At 48.2% G+C, this 12674-nt stretch overlaps 2 protein-coding genes across 3 annotated transcripts in view; one reads left to right on the top strand and one right to left on the bottom strand.

Moving 5' to 3' along the window:
- Positions 1-368, bottom strand: part of LOC146187100 (26S proteasome non-ATPase regulatory subunit 3-like) — a 62764-nt gene extending 62396 nt beyond the window's left edge. For both annotated transcript variants that reach the window (XM_084607570.1, XM_084607571.1), the window contains exon 1: positions 305-368. The gene's annotated coding sequence lies outside the window, so the exon portion shown is untranslated. The remainder of the gene's footprint in view (positions 1-304) is intronic.
- A 154-nt stretch (positions 369-522) lies between these two features.
- Amph (amphiphysin) overlaps positions 523-12674 on the top strand; it is a 97764-nt gene continuing 85612 nt past the window's right edge. The window contains exon 1 of the mRNA XM_084607569.1: positions 523-597. Coding sequence (XP_084463695.1) covers positions 529-597 — 69 coding nt within the window. The 5' untranslated portion in view covers positions 523-528. The remainder of the gene's footprint in view (positions 598-12674) is intronic.

Here is a 12674-nt window from a genome sequence, read left to right as displayed (position 1 = left end):
CTATTTTTTTGCAGACAAGATACCCCCCCGCTAGCTTATTAACAGTAAAAGGAGGACTCAAAACGAATAAACGCGGGCAGCAACAGGTTACGTCTTCAAAAAATCCTATTGAAATGAAAACGAAACATGCACATCAACCTACGCGCTGTTCTGGAGCTGGCAATTTAGCCACCGCAACCTATACTTCAGAATAAAAAATAATTAAAGAAACTAAATGCATACATGCGCGGGAGCCCTTTGACATTGCAAACACATAACATCACGTAAAAATATCGCAAACAGCAACAGAAATTGTAATACATACCGGCTAGAACGCAAGTAATGCCAGCGGCGGAAGCCCTTAGTAATGATGGCTGCCACAACAATTGTACCGCAGCAAAAATTTAGGTGTTCTAAATCAAATTATTTAATCGCCAAAATTTTTTATTTGCATCAAAAAAATATAAAAAATTATTTAATGTGTGTTTAAAATTTACATTTTATTAGTCAAATTTCATTATAGTTCAGAGTTTGCATCAGTGAGCCAACATGGCAGACGGCAAAGGTGGATCGTTTACCAAGGTCGTCCAAAAACATGCAGGACGTGCAAAAGAAAGAGTAAGTTTTCATCATTTCTCTCAGAATACAAGACTACAAACCTGTTGTTACGGCTGCACCCTTTTTACTTAAAATTGGGTGTCATTTGTTCCTGCTAGCGATCGCTGTACCAGACGCTATCGTTGGACCTATTCCTTCTTTCCGCACGGCCGTCGCTCCTACGAGCGCCAAGTTTAGTTTTCGCCGCGGATTTCGCTGTGCATTGCAGGTTGACCTAACGGCGACCGATTGTCTCTGGTGACCTGTCGATCGAACAACGTTAGCAACGTGCGTAGTCGTTGCGCGTGGGACCGGAGACGCTGTCTGTTCGGAAGAAGTTTCCGTACCGCATCGCGGGAACGCCTCCTTTCGAAGCTTGTACGCCGAGGCGCGCGTTGTATTCGAGACGTACTGCGATCGCTGGTGCGGGTTCCTGCCCGCAGCGTCGCATTGCGATCGGGCCCACCCGACACCGGTCGCGGAAAAAAAGGGCCGCTGATCGTGAAGTGGGTTACGCGGCGCGGCGCATCTCCTAGCTGGTTGTCGTGTTTACGTCGGGTGTCAGCGGCGGCCTTCCGACCCGTATAAGGGTGCGCGTAGGCCGAGCATATATTCATTCGAGCGAGACAATCGCTGCGCCGCTCTCTTGTCCCGTGACGCCTTTCGACAACTACTCGTCGTAGTATCGCGCACACGCACGGGCGGCTTCGTCTACCGCGATGTGCGGCGCCAAGAAACGCGCAGCGTCGTCTGCTGCCGCCTTACCTGTGTACGCAATTTGCGTGAACAACCCTGAAACTCGTAGCGAAAGTGCCCAATGTGTCGCCTCACGAACCCCGTATGAGTAGGTTGCGGCTGCCACGTGGTTTCTGCATGGGGATGGCCGCATAGCTTATTTGAATGATAGCAATGAGTTTTCATGTTCTGGCAACGATAGTGAACGTCGATCTTCGCTTTCGCGTTGTTTGCGATGGCAGTTTGCCGGTATGTTTGGACAGCGGTAGGCTTTCGCTTTGGAAGCTTTTTGGACTAGCAGCAGCAGCACGAAAATGGTAGTTGCCGTCTACTGTGCTTTACTTAAAGTAATATAGACACACTTAATTTTGGGTTGCGCGTTTTACTCTTTAACGCTGACGTGCTAGATATCAGAATGCACGGACCACCGCGTGGTATTCGCCTGCGACCGCTGAATTATTTATTGAATTTCTCTGCTTTGTTTTGGTTTCGGTTTCAGTAGTTGAGCGAATGCTCGTGAAATTGACGTTATTTTTTCACTTGTTCTGATTATGGCTTCTAAATGAAGGCTGTATCTGGCATTGCAGTGCATAAAAGAAAAGAAAAAGTTGATTATATTGCTGTGTGTGCGCGCGCGCGTGCGTGCGTGCGCTCGTCACGTGACCCAAAAATGAACCTTACGTCACAACCATATTTATGTTTATGAAATGGAAACAGCAATGCGGAAGAAATGAAAAGAGTATGATCATGGAAAACAGTTTGGCTAGTACCTTTTGTCGCTGTCCTTTGTGTTTTTTCACGCTAGTTGCAATGTCGCAGTCATTAACGAAGAAATGAAATTACCGCAGTTGAGGCACCACAAAGTGGTACCTGCATTCTAATATCTAGCGTATCATTTGAGATAAGAAAGCACGCACTGAATTAGTGATCTCCTTAATAACTACAGTGTGGCAGACGGTACGAGAGAGAATGGACGCAAGACTGCTGCTTCCTATCTGTCGCGTTGTGGTTATTGAAGACCGTCACCAACTCCCCAAAGGACTTGTTTTGTCGAACTAAAATCAAGTGTCTATTGCCCTCTAAAGACCCGCGATGAAAGTTATTGGTGGCATGTTCTCCGCCACAGTCGTTGTCGATGGGTGGGATACCGCCCATGGAAACGCCTCTCGGACGCTTGTCTGCTGTGGAGGGTGCCAGCTAATAAGGAAGTACCCATGAAAAAGCATAGCGCGAACGTGCCCAGCTAGCCATTACTTGCGGGGTCGCCGTACAGCATTTTTGCCTTAGTGATCCGCAGCTTGCTGAAACACTCCATGGTCCCATTCGGACATTACATGGCAGAAGAGGGGAAGGCGTAACAGTATCATAACGGATATTTTCGTTGCCTATAGATAAGTCAAGGTAATATAGGAGCTGAGCAAATATAAGATAGAGGAGTGTTAATTGGAAATATTGTGGCGATCCGGAGCATTCATATATAACTTTATTTTCTGGTTCCGGAGCGATACGTTGGTGATCTGTTGGGCGGCAGCTGTGACCGTTGAAAAAGCGAGGAGCGTGCCTCGCGAGTCGCACGATCAGAGCGGTCGGCGCCAGGCCCACGTGGAGATGCGGTCGCTGTTGACCCTGGAATATCGTTCTCCCCGTCGAATCTTGGCACCTGCACGCCCATTCCCTGCCACAACACGACCTAAGTAGCGTTCTGCTCATCGTAGCTGCCGCGAAACGTGTGGGCTACTGAGTAAGGTAAACCATGTTCGACTTGCGAAACTCGCAAGATGGTTCTTTAAAAACAACAGCACGAATAGAGGGCGGAAGAAAAGGGCGCTACAACCATTTCTACCCCGTCGTCCCACGTCTGTTGGCGCTGTCGTATTCAGCACCTGTAGTGACTCACGTTATTGCCATTCTAGTGGAACAAAAAGAAATGGGCAGGACATATAACGCGAAGGGAGGATAACCGATGGTCGCTTAGGGTAACAATTGGATTCCAAGAGGAGGAAAGCGTGTCAGAGTTAGGTGTTTGAGGATGAGGTTAAGAAGTTTGCGGAGGTGAAGTGGGTGCAGCTGGCACAGGACTGCGTAAATTGGGGGAATATATGGGAGAGGCCTTTGCCCTGCAATAGGTATAGCCCGGCTGATAGCGATGATGAATGAAGCCTGGTAGCAAAATGTCCGAAGCCACTGCAGAAATGCATAGTACAGTAGTCCGAGAGGTAAATGAGGAGTAGCTATAACATATTACCGCACTTCCTCATTCTTTTTTGTTATGGCACAGAAAAATACACAAAGTTCACATTGATGGAGTATCTGGATCATTAGCCGGTGACTAGTTTCGGATCCCTTACAAAATGCTATATTCGACGACGGCTGGCGGCAGTTTCCGCTCCCAGCATGTGTATCGGCCACAACAAGATCACGTCTGGCTAGGTTCTCAGCAGGCCGTAGCCGGGCCGCACTAAATCGTATCGGCCGGTCACGGCAGCCGTGGCCGCGCTCGGGTTTACCTGTTTACGTCTGTTTCTTTATTGCTCCAGTCTCAGGCTTTTGCCCGGACATGTTAGTGGTTGTCCAGTGGACGCATTCAGTGCTGGGAAAATGGCATTTAAAAAATTAGCAAGGCGCTTAAGCTTAACGCCACGTTTTTAGTTGGTTTGTTTTTTTTTGTGTGTGAAAGTAAGGCGCAGTATCTATTTCACTCGTCGGTGGACACCTACAGTTACAATTAATGGCGTACTAATAGGAGGCACATATGTCGTCGGTTTGAATTCCTGTTGCAACTAGCCTCCATATTGACTATATACATATGGATGCTAATTGGGAAAGCGAAATGAGGCTGCACAAAGAACGATTGCGTCACAGTTTTGATATGGAATCGCGTATGTGTTTTCTCTCGACATGACACGCCGCCGACGGCTACTCTTACTAATGTACGCTATCGCGTGAAATGTCATTTCTTTTTCGCCGCCGCTCGTTCCAGGTTCGTGGCGTGAGGACGTAAAAAGATTCCATGATATCGATTGGGAGCTGTAAGAGCAACACGTGCACAGGAAATTACCTTTTATTCAATTTTACTTTCTAACGTAGACATTGGACAGTTACTTTCGAAAGGTGCTTCAACGACAGTATGTACTATGTTTTAAAACGAAATTAATGACCGCAGGCGGTGACTGTATTCCGCCCCGTAGGAATAGAGGACGTGCTACGGCTCCGCAGCTTCATTGCAACAACAACGAGAGAGCTCCGTTTGCTCTGAAAGTATTCTTCGTCGTAATTATACAACATATCGGTACAGACAGGTCTAATATTTTGTGCATAAAAGAGTGTGAGCACCAAGAAAGGTAGGGTATGCAGATTAGTGAACTTACTCGTCAGCAACATTGCGGTGAGGGTGATAAGCATTTATTTACTCTTTGTACAAGGAGGTGTTTGGACCGAGGCCCTATTGGCCCAGGCCCTCACAAATCTAGGTGGAGCTCCTATTCCGGGGCCCCAATGGCGTCTAACGCCGCTCGCGTCCTGGCGCCCAAGGTCTGCTGGGACTGTAGGTCATGGCAGCTGAGCAGCGCCGCCTCCCAGGCCTCCCTAGAAGGGTGGGTAATAAAGGATTGGGAACGGTGGGGATTGGCTGGACAGGCCCAGACCATGTGGAAAACGCGTACAAATTGCACTGTATAGCGGAACATAACTATAGACTTCTCGCAGCATTGTCAGGGTTCTCATTCCAGTTTCCTAATATCCGCCGGGGAGAGAAAAACGGAAATCTGTATCAGTCTGAGGAAATAGAAGGGTTACGGAACTGTAAAATTGGATCGCTGAGTTTGTCTCGGAACTATACGAAAGTTGTCCAGGTCGAATTTATCATGTAGGAGAAGAAATTAAGGAGTTTATTTTGCCAGCTTTGTACTTTCCATTAGAGCAGTCTGCATATTCAGTACCTTCGGGATCATCTCTGTATCATTTATGTTCAGTCTAGTATGCTAGATGTATGCTGCACATGTTCCAGTTGAAGTGTAATTCGATGTGTCTCCCCCTGAAGAACCACAAGTGGCCGGAATGGGGGCCCTTCACACTGTATACTGAATATCTCACGCGACGACTTCCGGGCCTGTGTGGTGTTACATAGCTCGCGAACGCCCGAGAATGACCGTGCACGCTCGTGTCTTAGAAGCCGTCGCCTGACGCTCCTATAGCTTCATCTGCGGTGCTGCTTCTTGGAGGCACGTGGAAGTCCACTGAACCCTCTTCCCCCCTTGCTTTGGCGCCGCCGCGGTGTGGTAGGAAGTGTGCGGGGCGCGCCATTTACTTGTTTTACCGTGGAGATTGACGTCGTTGAAGTGTTTATTATTTCGAAAATCCTGTTCAGAAACTTCGAGGCAAACGAAACGGGCTCAGCGAGCTGTGGAAATGAGTGATGGATGTAACGGTAAGAGATAGGAAGGTAGCTGAGTGGGTCAGGGAGCGAGCCGGAGTTAACATCATCCTATCCGAAATCAAGAAGAAAAAAAAAAAGGAATTTGAGGACTACATGTTTGGACCAGCCAACTGAGGCGGCAGGAGTTCAGGGTTGAGAAGTTTGCGGCGATGTTTCGGTCTGGCCGCGGTTTACCGATACAGCACGGGTAATTAATTAGAGGGATGCAGGACAGGTGGAGAAAGAGGCCTCTGCTTTTTTTTATTGAGAAACGCGAGCTTTTGTAAACGTGAATGAGCAGTGCACAGACTCGCACAGTGTCTCATGATGCTGAGCAGAGTCCGTTACGCCTCTCCCAACGTCCGCATACGAACAGACTGGAAGCGAATTGCGACTTAGCGCTTCCAACCGTTGTCGGCGGGCAATGTACGAGAGCTCTTTTCCAAACCGCAGTGCCGTGGCCGAGTCATGAGGTAGCGTTTACTGTGGGTGCCATGTCCCACGCTTCAGCGCTTAAATCCTTTTGCCCGGCGAAAAGCAACGGATGTGGGATGTATATGAGAGTGATATATTTACTTCTGCCCTCGCACACGACGGCGGCAAACATTTCCGTTGCGCAGCGCGACAGAGGTTTGAGCGCGGAAGCGGGGCTCGCTTTGTTCCGTCTGCGGCCGTATGTGTACGTTGCGGCGGGAAGATAGAACGTGTATTATTATAAACACGCTCAGCGTTTGACGCATTTTACCGGCCCCCTCTTGGGTATTTTAGTTTTATTTATTTATTTTATTACTGCTCAGTGTATGGCCTGTTAGCCCATCTCTAGATGTCTCCAGCCGATTGGGGGCAGCTTTCGGCGGAGAGTGAAAAGCCGAAGTGGACCACGAGTGGCCACAGGAGAATCGCCAGCAAGTTTCTTCTGCTTGGTGAATGCAGTGCGCACCATCTTCCTTTTTTTTTTTTTTTTTGCAGTTGAATTATTGTCGATAAACTTGCTTCTTTATGTGCGCGCTGTCTCCAGACACAGCAACTGCAGTTGCTTGCGTGAAAGAACTCCAACATTATCCGTGTCCTCAGAAAGTGCCTGAGAAATTACAGACCGATCAGCTTACTCTCCCTTCATTACTGAGTTAATTGTCAGCAGAGTTAGAGAAACCTTAGACTTCAAGAAGACTCAGTCAGCCAAAGCACGGGGCAGGGTCTCATATAAAAGTCTACTCGACAAGAGACCGCATTCGCATTGCCAGTCAGCTGATAGAAAAAAATGCGCAGGATGTAGCCATAATGGAAACATTTGATCGGTCGAAACCTCAGCAGTCGTACAAGCATTGCGTAACCAGGGCATAGAAGTACTGGCAGATGTCTGTAGCGGCTGCGCAGCCGCAATAGCCCTTCGCAGTCAAGTAATAAAATTCGAATAGGTGAGGGTGTTAGAAGCAGGGAGTCACGATTTTCTGAGTCTAGTGACCTCTTGCTTACAGGCAATGTTCGGAGGCCAGGACTGAGATTGGTTGGGGAAAACAGTTAACAGAAAACGCCCTAGTAATCTGCAATTCGCAGACGGCATTGCATATCTGATGGAGCCAGATAACGATTTGCAATACGATCATTATGGCGTAGAAAGGCGAAACATAACGGTACGTTTAACCGCTAATACGCAGAAAACTAAACGTGCAGCAGTCTCGTAATATAATAGCAGCTTACAGTAGGTAGCGAAGCATGACAAATAGTAAGGAATCTACTTGGGGCGGGTAATAGTCGTTTACCCGAACCACAAGGGCGAATAATAAAGAGGATAAGAAATGGGTGCAGTATTGTTTTGCGGGATACTATAAAATTATGAATTAAAGTTATGAACAGAGGTTAACAAAAAGGGCTCAGCCCGAATTTAGGGCAACGCAGCGAGCTATGGAAAGTAAAATGGTGGCAGTTTTAAACATATAAGGCAAAAAAAAAAAAAAAAAAGCGAGTTCATGGTATTCTTGTTGAAATCACCGCTAATAATATTTTTGTTAGCGTTGAAGCCCCCTTATTTGGAGACGGCAGGTATGGACGGATGAGAACGGGAAGTTTGCGGAGTATGGACGAGGGGTGATGAGCCGTATACAAGTTGCATTCGGGCTGCACGCGCTGCATCTGTGGCGTTCCGAAGCGACAGATGAGTTATATGCGCCGCAGCAAAGGCCACAAGCGGGCTTAGCGTTAGAAACTAATGGCTACGTCTACCGTTGCCGCTATTCAACGACAGCTGGGGCATTTGGACAGCAGATTCCGTGTGCTGTTCTGAGGCGGGGCATGCGGAAATACTCGGGTACTGAACATGAGTGCGGAGTCGCTCTTCTCCACAAGGGACGGGTGCACAGAACGTTGCGCAAACTCTTTCGAGCGAAAGGACGGGCTGCCGTATATAGCCGCAGCAGCCGAACATGCTAGGAGGACGGATTGCCATCTAGCCAGTAAGTACAGTCGAGGTCAGAAGTCCCCGCGCCGTATCCATGTTGCAGTGCACACACAGGCGACACGCGACGATGCTCATCTGGAGTCGAAATCGTAGCGCTGCGCTGTCAAAACTTGCTTCTTAGACTGTAGGCCAGGCAATGTTTGGGAACAAGTAACTCCCGTACAGCTGCAGCGGAGAACACCTAACTCAACTCGAGCAGAGTGAGCTCATAGCGGGGAGGTAGGAGCAACGGCCACTGTCCAATAATCCGAAGGTGTATACACATCAACATTCGATCGCTCTGCGGTCGGAACACTAGTAATGGCAGTGCTGGAGTTCATGCGCCCATACTGAAAAGAGGGGAGGGTCTTTCAACAGGTCATGTATAGTTTCTCTCCTCCTGCTTTTCGTTTGCGGGAGAACTCTCAAAGATAGCCTGGCCACGTATATAGCGGTTTTCGTCGCCCCTGTCGGAAGGATATGCGTCAGCGACATTGGCTGCTTCTTCCCGATGCCCAGGTTCTGCCCCCCCCCCCCCCCCCCCCCCCCCCTTTTGCAGTGTTCGCCCACACGTCTCGCTCTCCTCCTTCGCTGGAGCCATTTGTTTCCTCCCTTCGTCGGCGCTGCTTGTGTTGTTCCGCTTTGGAAACAGGAAGAGAAGCGGTGTAGCTATTCCTCCTCCTCCGAAGCCCCCAAAGTGGGAGAATGGCCCGTCATCAGCCACGGAGCTCGCACTCAGTACCTGTGTGGGGGGAAAAAAAAAGAAAAAAAAAATCCTTAAAGGATAGTTCGTTCGCCCGAAAAGTTACCGTTGGCGGCGGCGTGGCAGCGTCGGAAGCAGTGCGCACGTGAATTGGTACCAAAATTGTGACGTATACCCATTCTTTGTGCGGTGTTTAGGGTGACGTCATATCATGTCGCTTCCCATTTACCACCCATCTTGTAGTCTAAGTTGGAGGATAGTTTGCGATGTGGAATCGAACCGTCGACACGCGTGCCTCCGCTTGTACGCTGTTAATTGCAAGTGTAGGCTTCCACCGGGAAGTGAGACAGATACTTCGCCTTCATTCTCCCCAAACCTAAACAAAGTAAGGACGTTTAGCACTTTGCCAAACTCTATGCCAGTCTCTCGGTGCAGTAACACCGATGTTTGGGCCAGTTGGTAATGATCCATATTGAAACCCATTCGCAGCACGAATAAAACAACGACAGGTAGAAAACACGCACGTGTTTTCTACCTGTCGTTGTTTTATTCGTGCTGCGAATGGGTTTCAATATGGATCATTACCAACTGGCCCAAACATCGGTGTTATTGCACAGTATTTCTTCTACACTGGGCTCTTTCCTTTCCCACCAAGCCAGGCAGAGCCCCATTGTCACGTCGTGCGTGTTTTCTACCTGTCGTTGTTTTATTCGTGCTGCGAATGGGTTTCAATATGTCTCGGTGCAGAAAATTCGCTCAATGATAAGGCGGTGTTAATGAATGCCATATCGCCTATACTCTTCGAAGCCTGAACTTCATCCTATTTTGGTCTTCTTGAAGTGATGTGTCATATTGTACATTAGAGTGTACGTACACGCTCTATCCGCCTACGAATTGGAAGCGATTTGTTTTCCTTCATGCCGTTATTTCATCAGCCCAGAGGTGGATGTGACCCGCGAGGAGTGTTTATAGTCGGGGACAGCTTCGTGTGGCTATATTGTGGCTGTACAGCCAAGGCTGCGGAGGCGAAGCTTTTCCGATAGGGTTACTGTAATGGCAAGCATTTCAGGTATATCTGGCCTCAGTTACGATTTAGGTTTCAGCTCTGCCGTGACGTTGTACTAATTGCTCTTAAGCTGCCAACTACGCAGAATGTGCTCATTTACGTCACTGGGGGCCAGTGTGTACGCAAAATCGTGACCAATGAGTAGTCCACAGGATGTACAGCCTCAGAAACAAACCTCGAGGAGTCTGTTTCTCAGCCACTTCGTGCGGCTTGTTATGTATTTCTAGTGTTCCGAATCTCTTGACGGTTAGAATTTTTTTTTGTCCTACCCTCTTCAATGAAAAGGACTTCCACTAATGCTGAATGAGCGCCACTACACGCCTCAGAAGCTGACCACCTGGGCTCTACACTTTTGGCAAAGGCTATACGTCGTCAAAACAAACGTAGTAGCGCGCAGGAACCGGCAGGAGAATATGTGAAACGAGATGGGTTCGAAAAGTGGTTCGAAAGCTCCTTCCCAGAATTTTTCCACAATTGCTGCAATGACGCTTCGCGAGATAGCTGAGAGGAAGCGCAACCGTTTTGTTATACCAAAAGTAACGCTGTACTGGCTGACAGTGCAATATAATCTTTATGTAACGTTGATCATTCCGTCGTGGTGTAATGTTCGAGAGCAAGTTTTGTGGAATTTCTGGGCTGCTGCGGAGGGAGGTGGTGCACTCGAGCTTTGTAGCTTTCACTGCATGACCACAGAAAGTTGTCCCCGGTCAGACGGGTAGGCGGGTGGGTGGGTGGTCATTCCTGCTCAGTCTTAATTTTTAATATTTTCATATTTCTCTAAGCAGTTAACTTTGACGACTTGATTGGTCTCGCCTTATTTAACAAAGAGAAAAGCAATTTTTAATCCTGATCTGTACTGTCCTTACTTTCCCGCCCTCCAATTTAACCAGCAGTCTTCCAAACGGTTGTTGACCTACATCTAGTGCATGCAGATTGGGCACGATATCCGCCGCTGGAGCTAGCGGCGCTCTCGTCGGCGTAGGTAAGCAAGTGGGATCACGTGACCTCTCCTTTTGCCACAGAAGCATTATCCCATGTGTTCTGCAAGTTATAGCGATTTCCAGCACTGCACGTTTCGGTCTTTCATCGTCGCTGTGGCTGCGACTTGTCTCACGAGTGGCGGGCGTAGGCAAATAATGTGACCGGAAAATGTGAATTGTAACAGCAAAAATATAAATCGTTTTCGTGTACAAATTGCGAAGCAACTGTTATTTGTGCAGCGTTCGCAGTGATGTCATACCATTTCGCGTTACATTTAGCAACCGTGTACTAGTCTAGCTGGAGGCTAGTTTGCGATAGTTGTATGCCGTTCATTGTAGGAGACAAGCAGCTAGTGCGTCTTTCATTTCCCCAATAACCAAGCCAACTATAAATGCCTTTAATTCTACCAAACCAGTCTTTCAATGATAAACCGCAAGCAAATCATGCCAAACACTGATATTGCATACCTTAGTCGGTAAAATCCCTGTTCATTTTTTTTTTAAGTGGTTACCATACCGCTCTGTATTTCGGACGTGCGCGACGGGACCCTACGCAAGCTCCCATTTATACCTGAAAGTTGCGAGAAGCTTGCATAATCAAGCGGCAAATGGTTAAAAAAAAAAAAGCGAGTGGCCACTCGCGTGTGCAACAAGCATCTCAGCGAACGAGATTTCGTAAAGCATTTGGCGCTCAGCAGTTCGGCGAGCAGCGGCCGGAGGACCGGCGCACGTTTACGTCCGCACGCTTATCCATTAAGAAGGCAGCGCAGGCTCACTGCTGGCATAATAGTAAAGGCGTGCCGGCTTTTTCACTGGGCAGTACCCCACATGAAGGTTGGTCCTAATACCAGGAGGCCTCAACTTTTATCTGAATGAAGTCTCTGAATTATGCTGGACAGTAGAAGTTTCAATGAAGCGAACTAAAATATCGCTGCCGCAACGTGCCACGGTACGTACGATGAATCGTCTTATGCAGCTTCAACAGTATTGTAGTAGTGATATCAAATGACCGACAATAAAGCAAATAAACATAGCAAGAACATTACAGGTTGTGATCTTCCAAAGCAAGGGTCAACAAAAATATTCTGTGCGGTTACCTCGCGCTCCATCTACGGTTGAGCAGTGGAACGATGCCGCTTCCGCGAGCGCGCTGTCCGAAGGCGCTTGGCACCTGCCAGGCACCTGACAGCTCCGCTCCGATTGCAGAGAAATCAACCGATATCCAAGGACCGCTCACCTCTGACTGGTGGTGTTCTTTCCAAGACAAGAATGCACATCCATGTGCATCGTCGCCGCAGCAATTAGAACTGGTCGGGCAACACTTGGACTGCTTGCTGACTCAGTGGTTTGCTGTCTTGCTGAATGAGCGGGCGTAAAACTCAAACATGTCCAGCCCGTTGGGTACCCACAGTACGTCCTCGCGTCCTGTAATGGGGCGAAAAAGTGCAGCAGTGTAATCGCGTAATTCAGTGCAGTTCACTACAACGCTTGCCATTCAGGAGCAAACGAAGCATCAGCGATTACATTGCGCGGCTGGTTTCATGGTTTGGCTGACGCAAACACGTTTTACGCGCGCCACAACCACCGCTCAACTGCCGAAAAGGAAATACCATAAGGAATTCAATTGTAAATTATTGAACGGCCGTATAGGTGAATAGCCCGGAGTGATCCACGTATTCTGTAACGTCTAAAGCAACATATTAAACACGCAATCACAATTTTTGCATATCTAATCTCTTCGTAGAAACCACTCCATCCAATCC

The sequence above is a fragment of the Amblyomma maculatum genome, chromosome 6, assembly GCF_055883805.1.
Source record: "Amblyomma maculatum isolate TAMU_Amacu chromosome 6, ASM5588380v1, whole genome shotgun sequence".
NCBI lineage: Eukaryota > Metazoa > Arthropoda > Arachnida > Ixodida > Ixodidae > Amblyomma > Amblyomma maculatum.
Note: the sequence above shows the minus strand (reverse complement) of the source record. Positions and strands in the feature narration are given on the sequence as shown.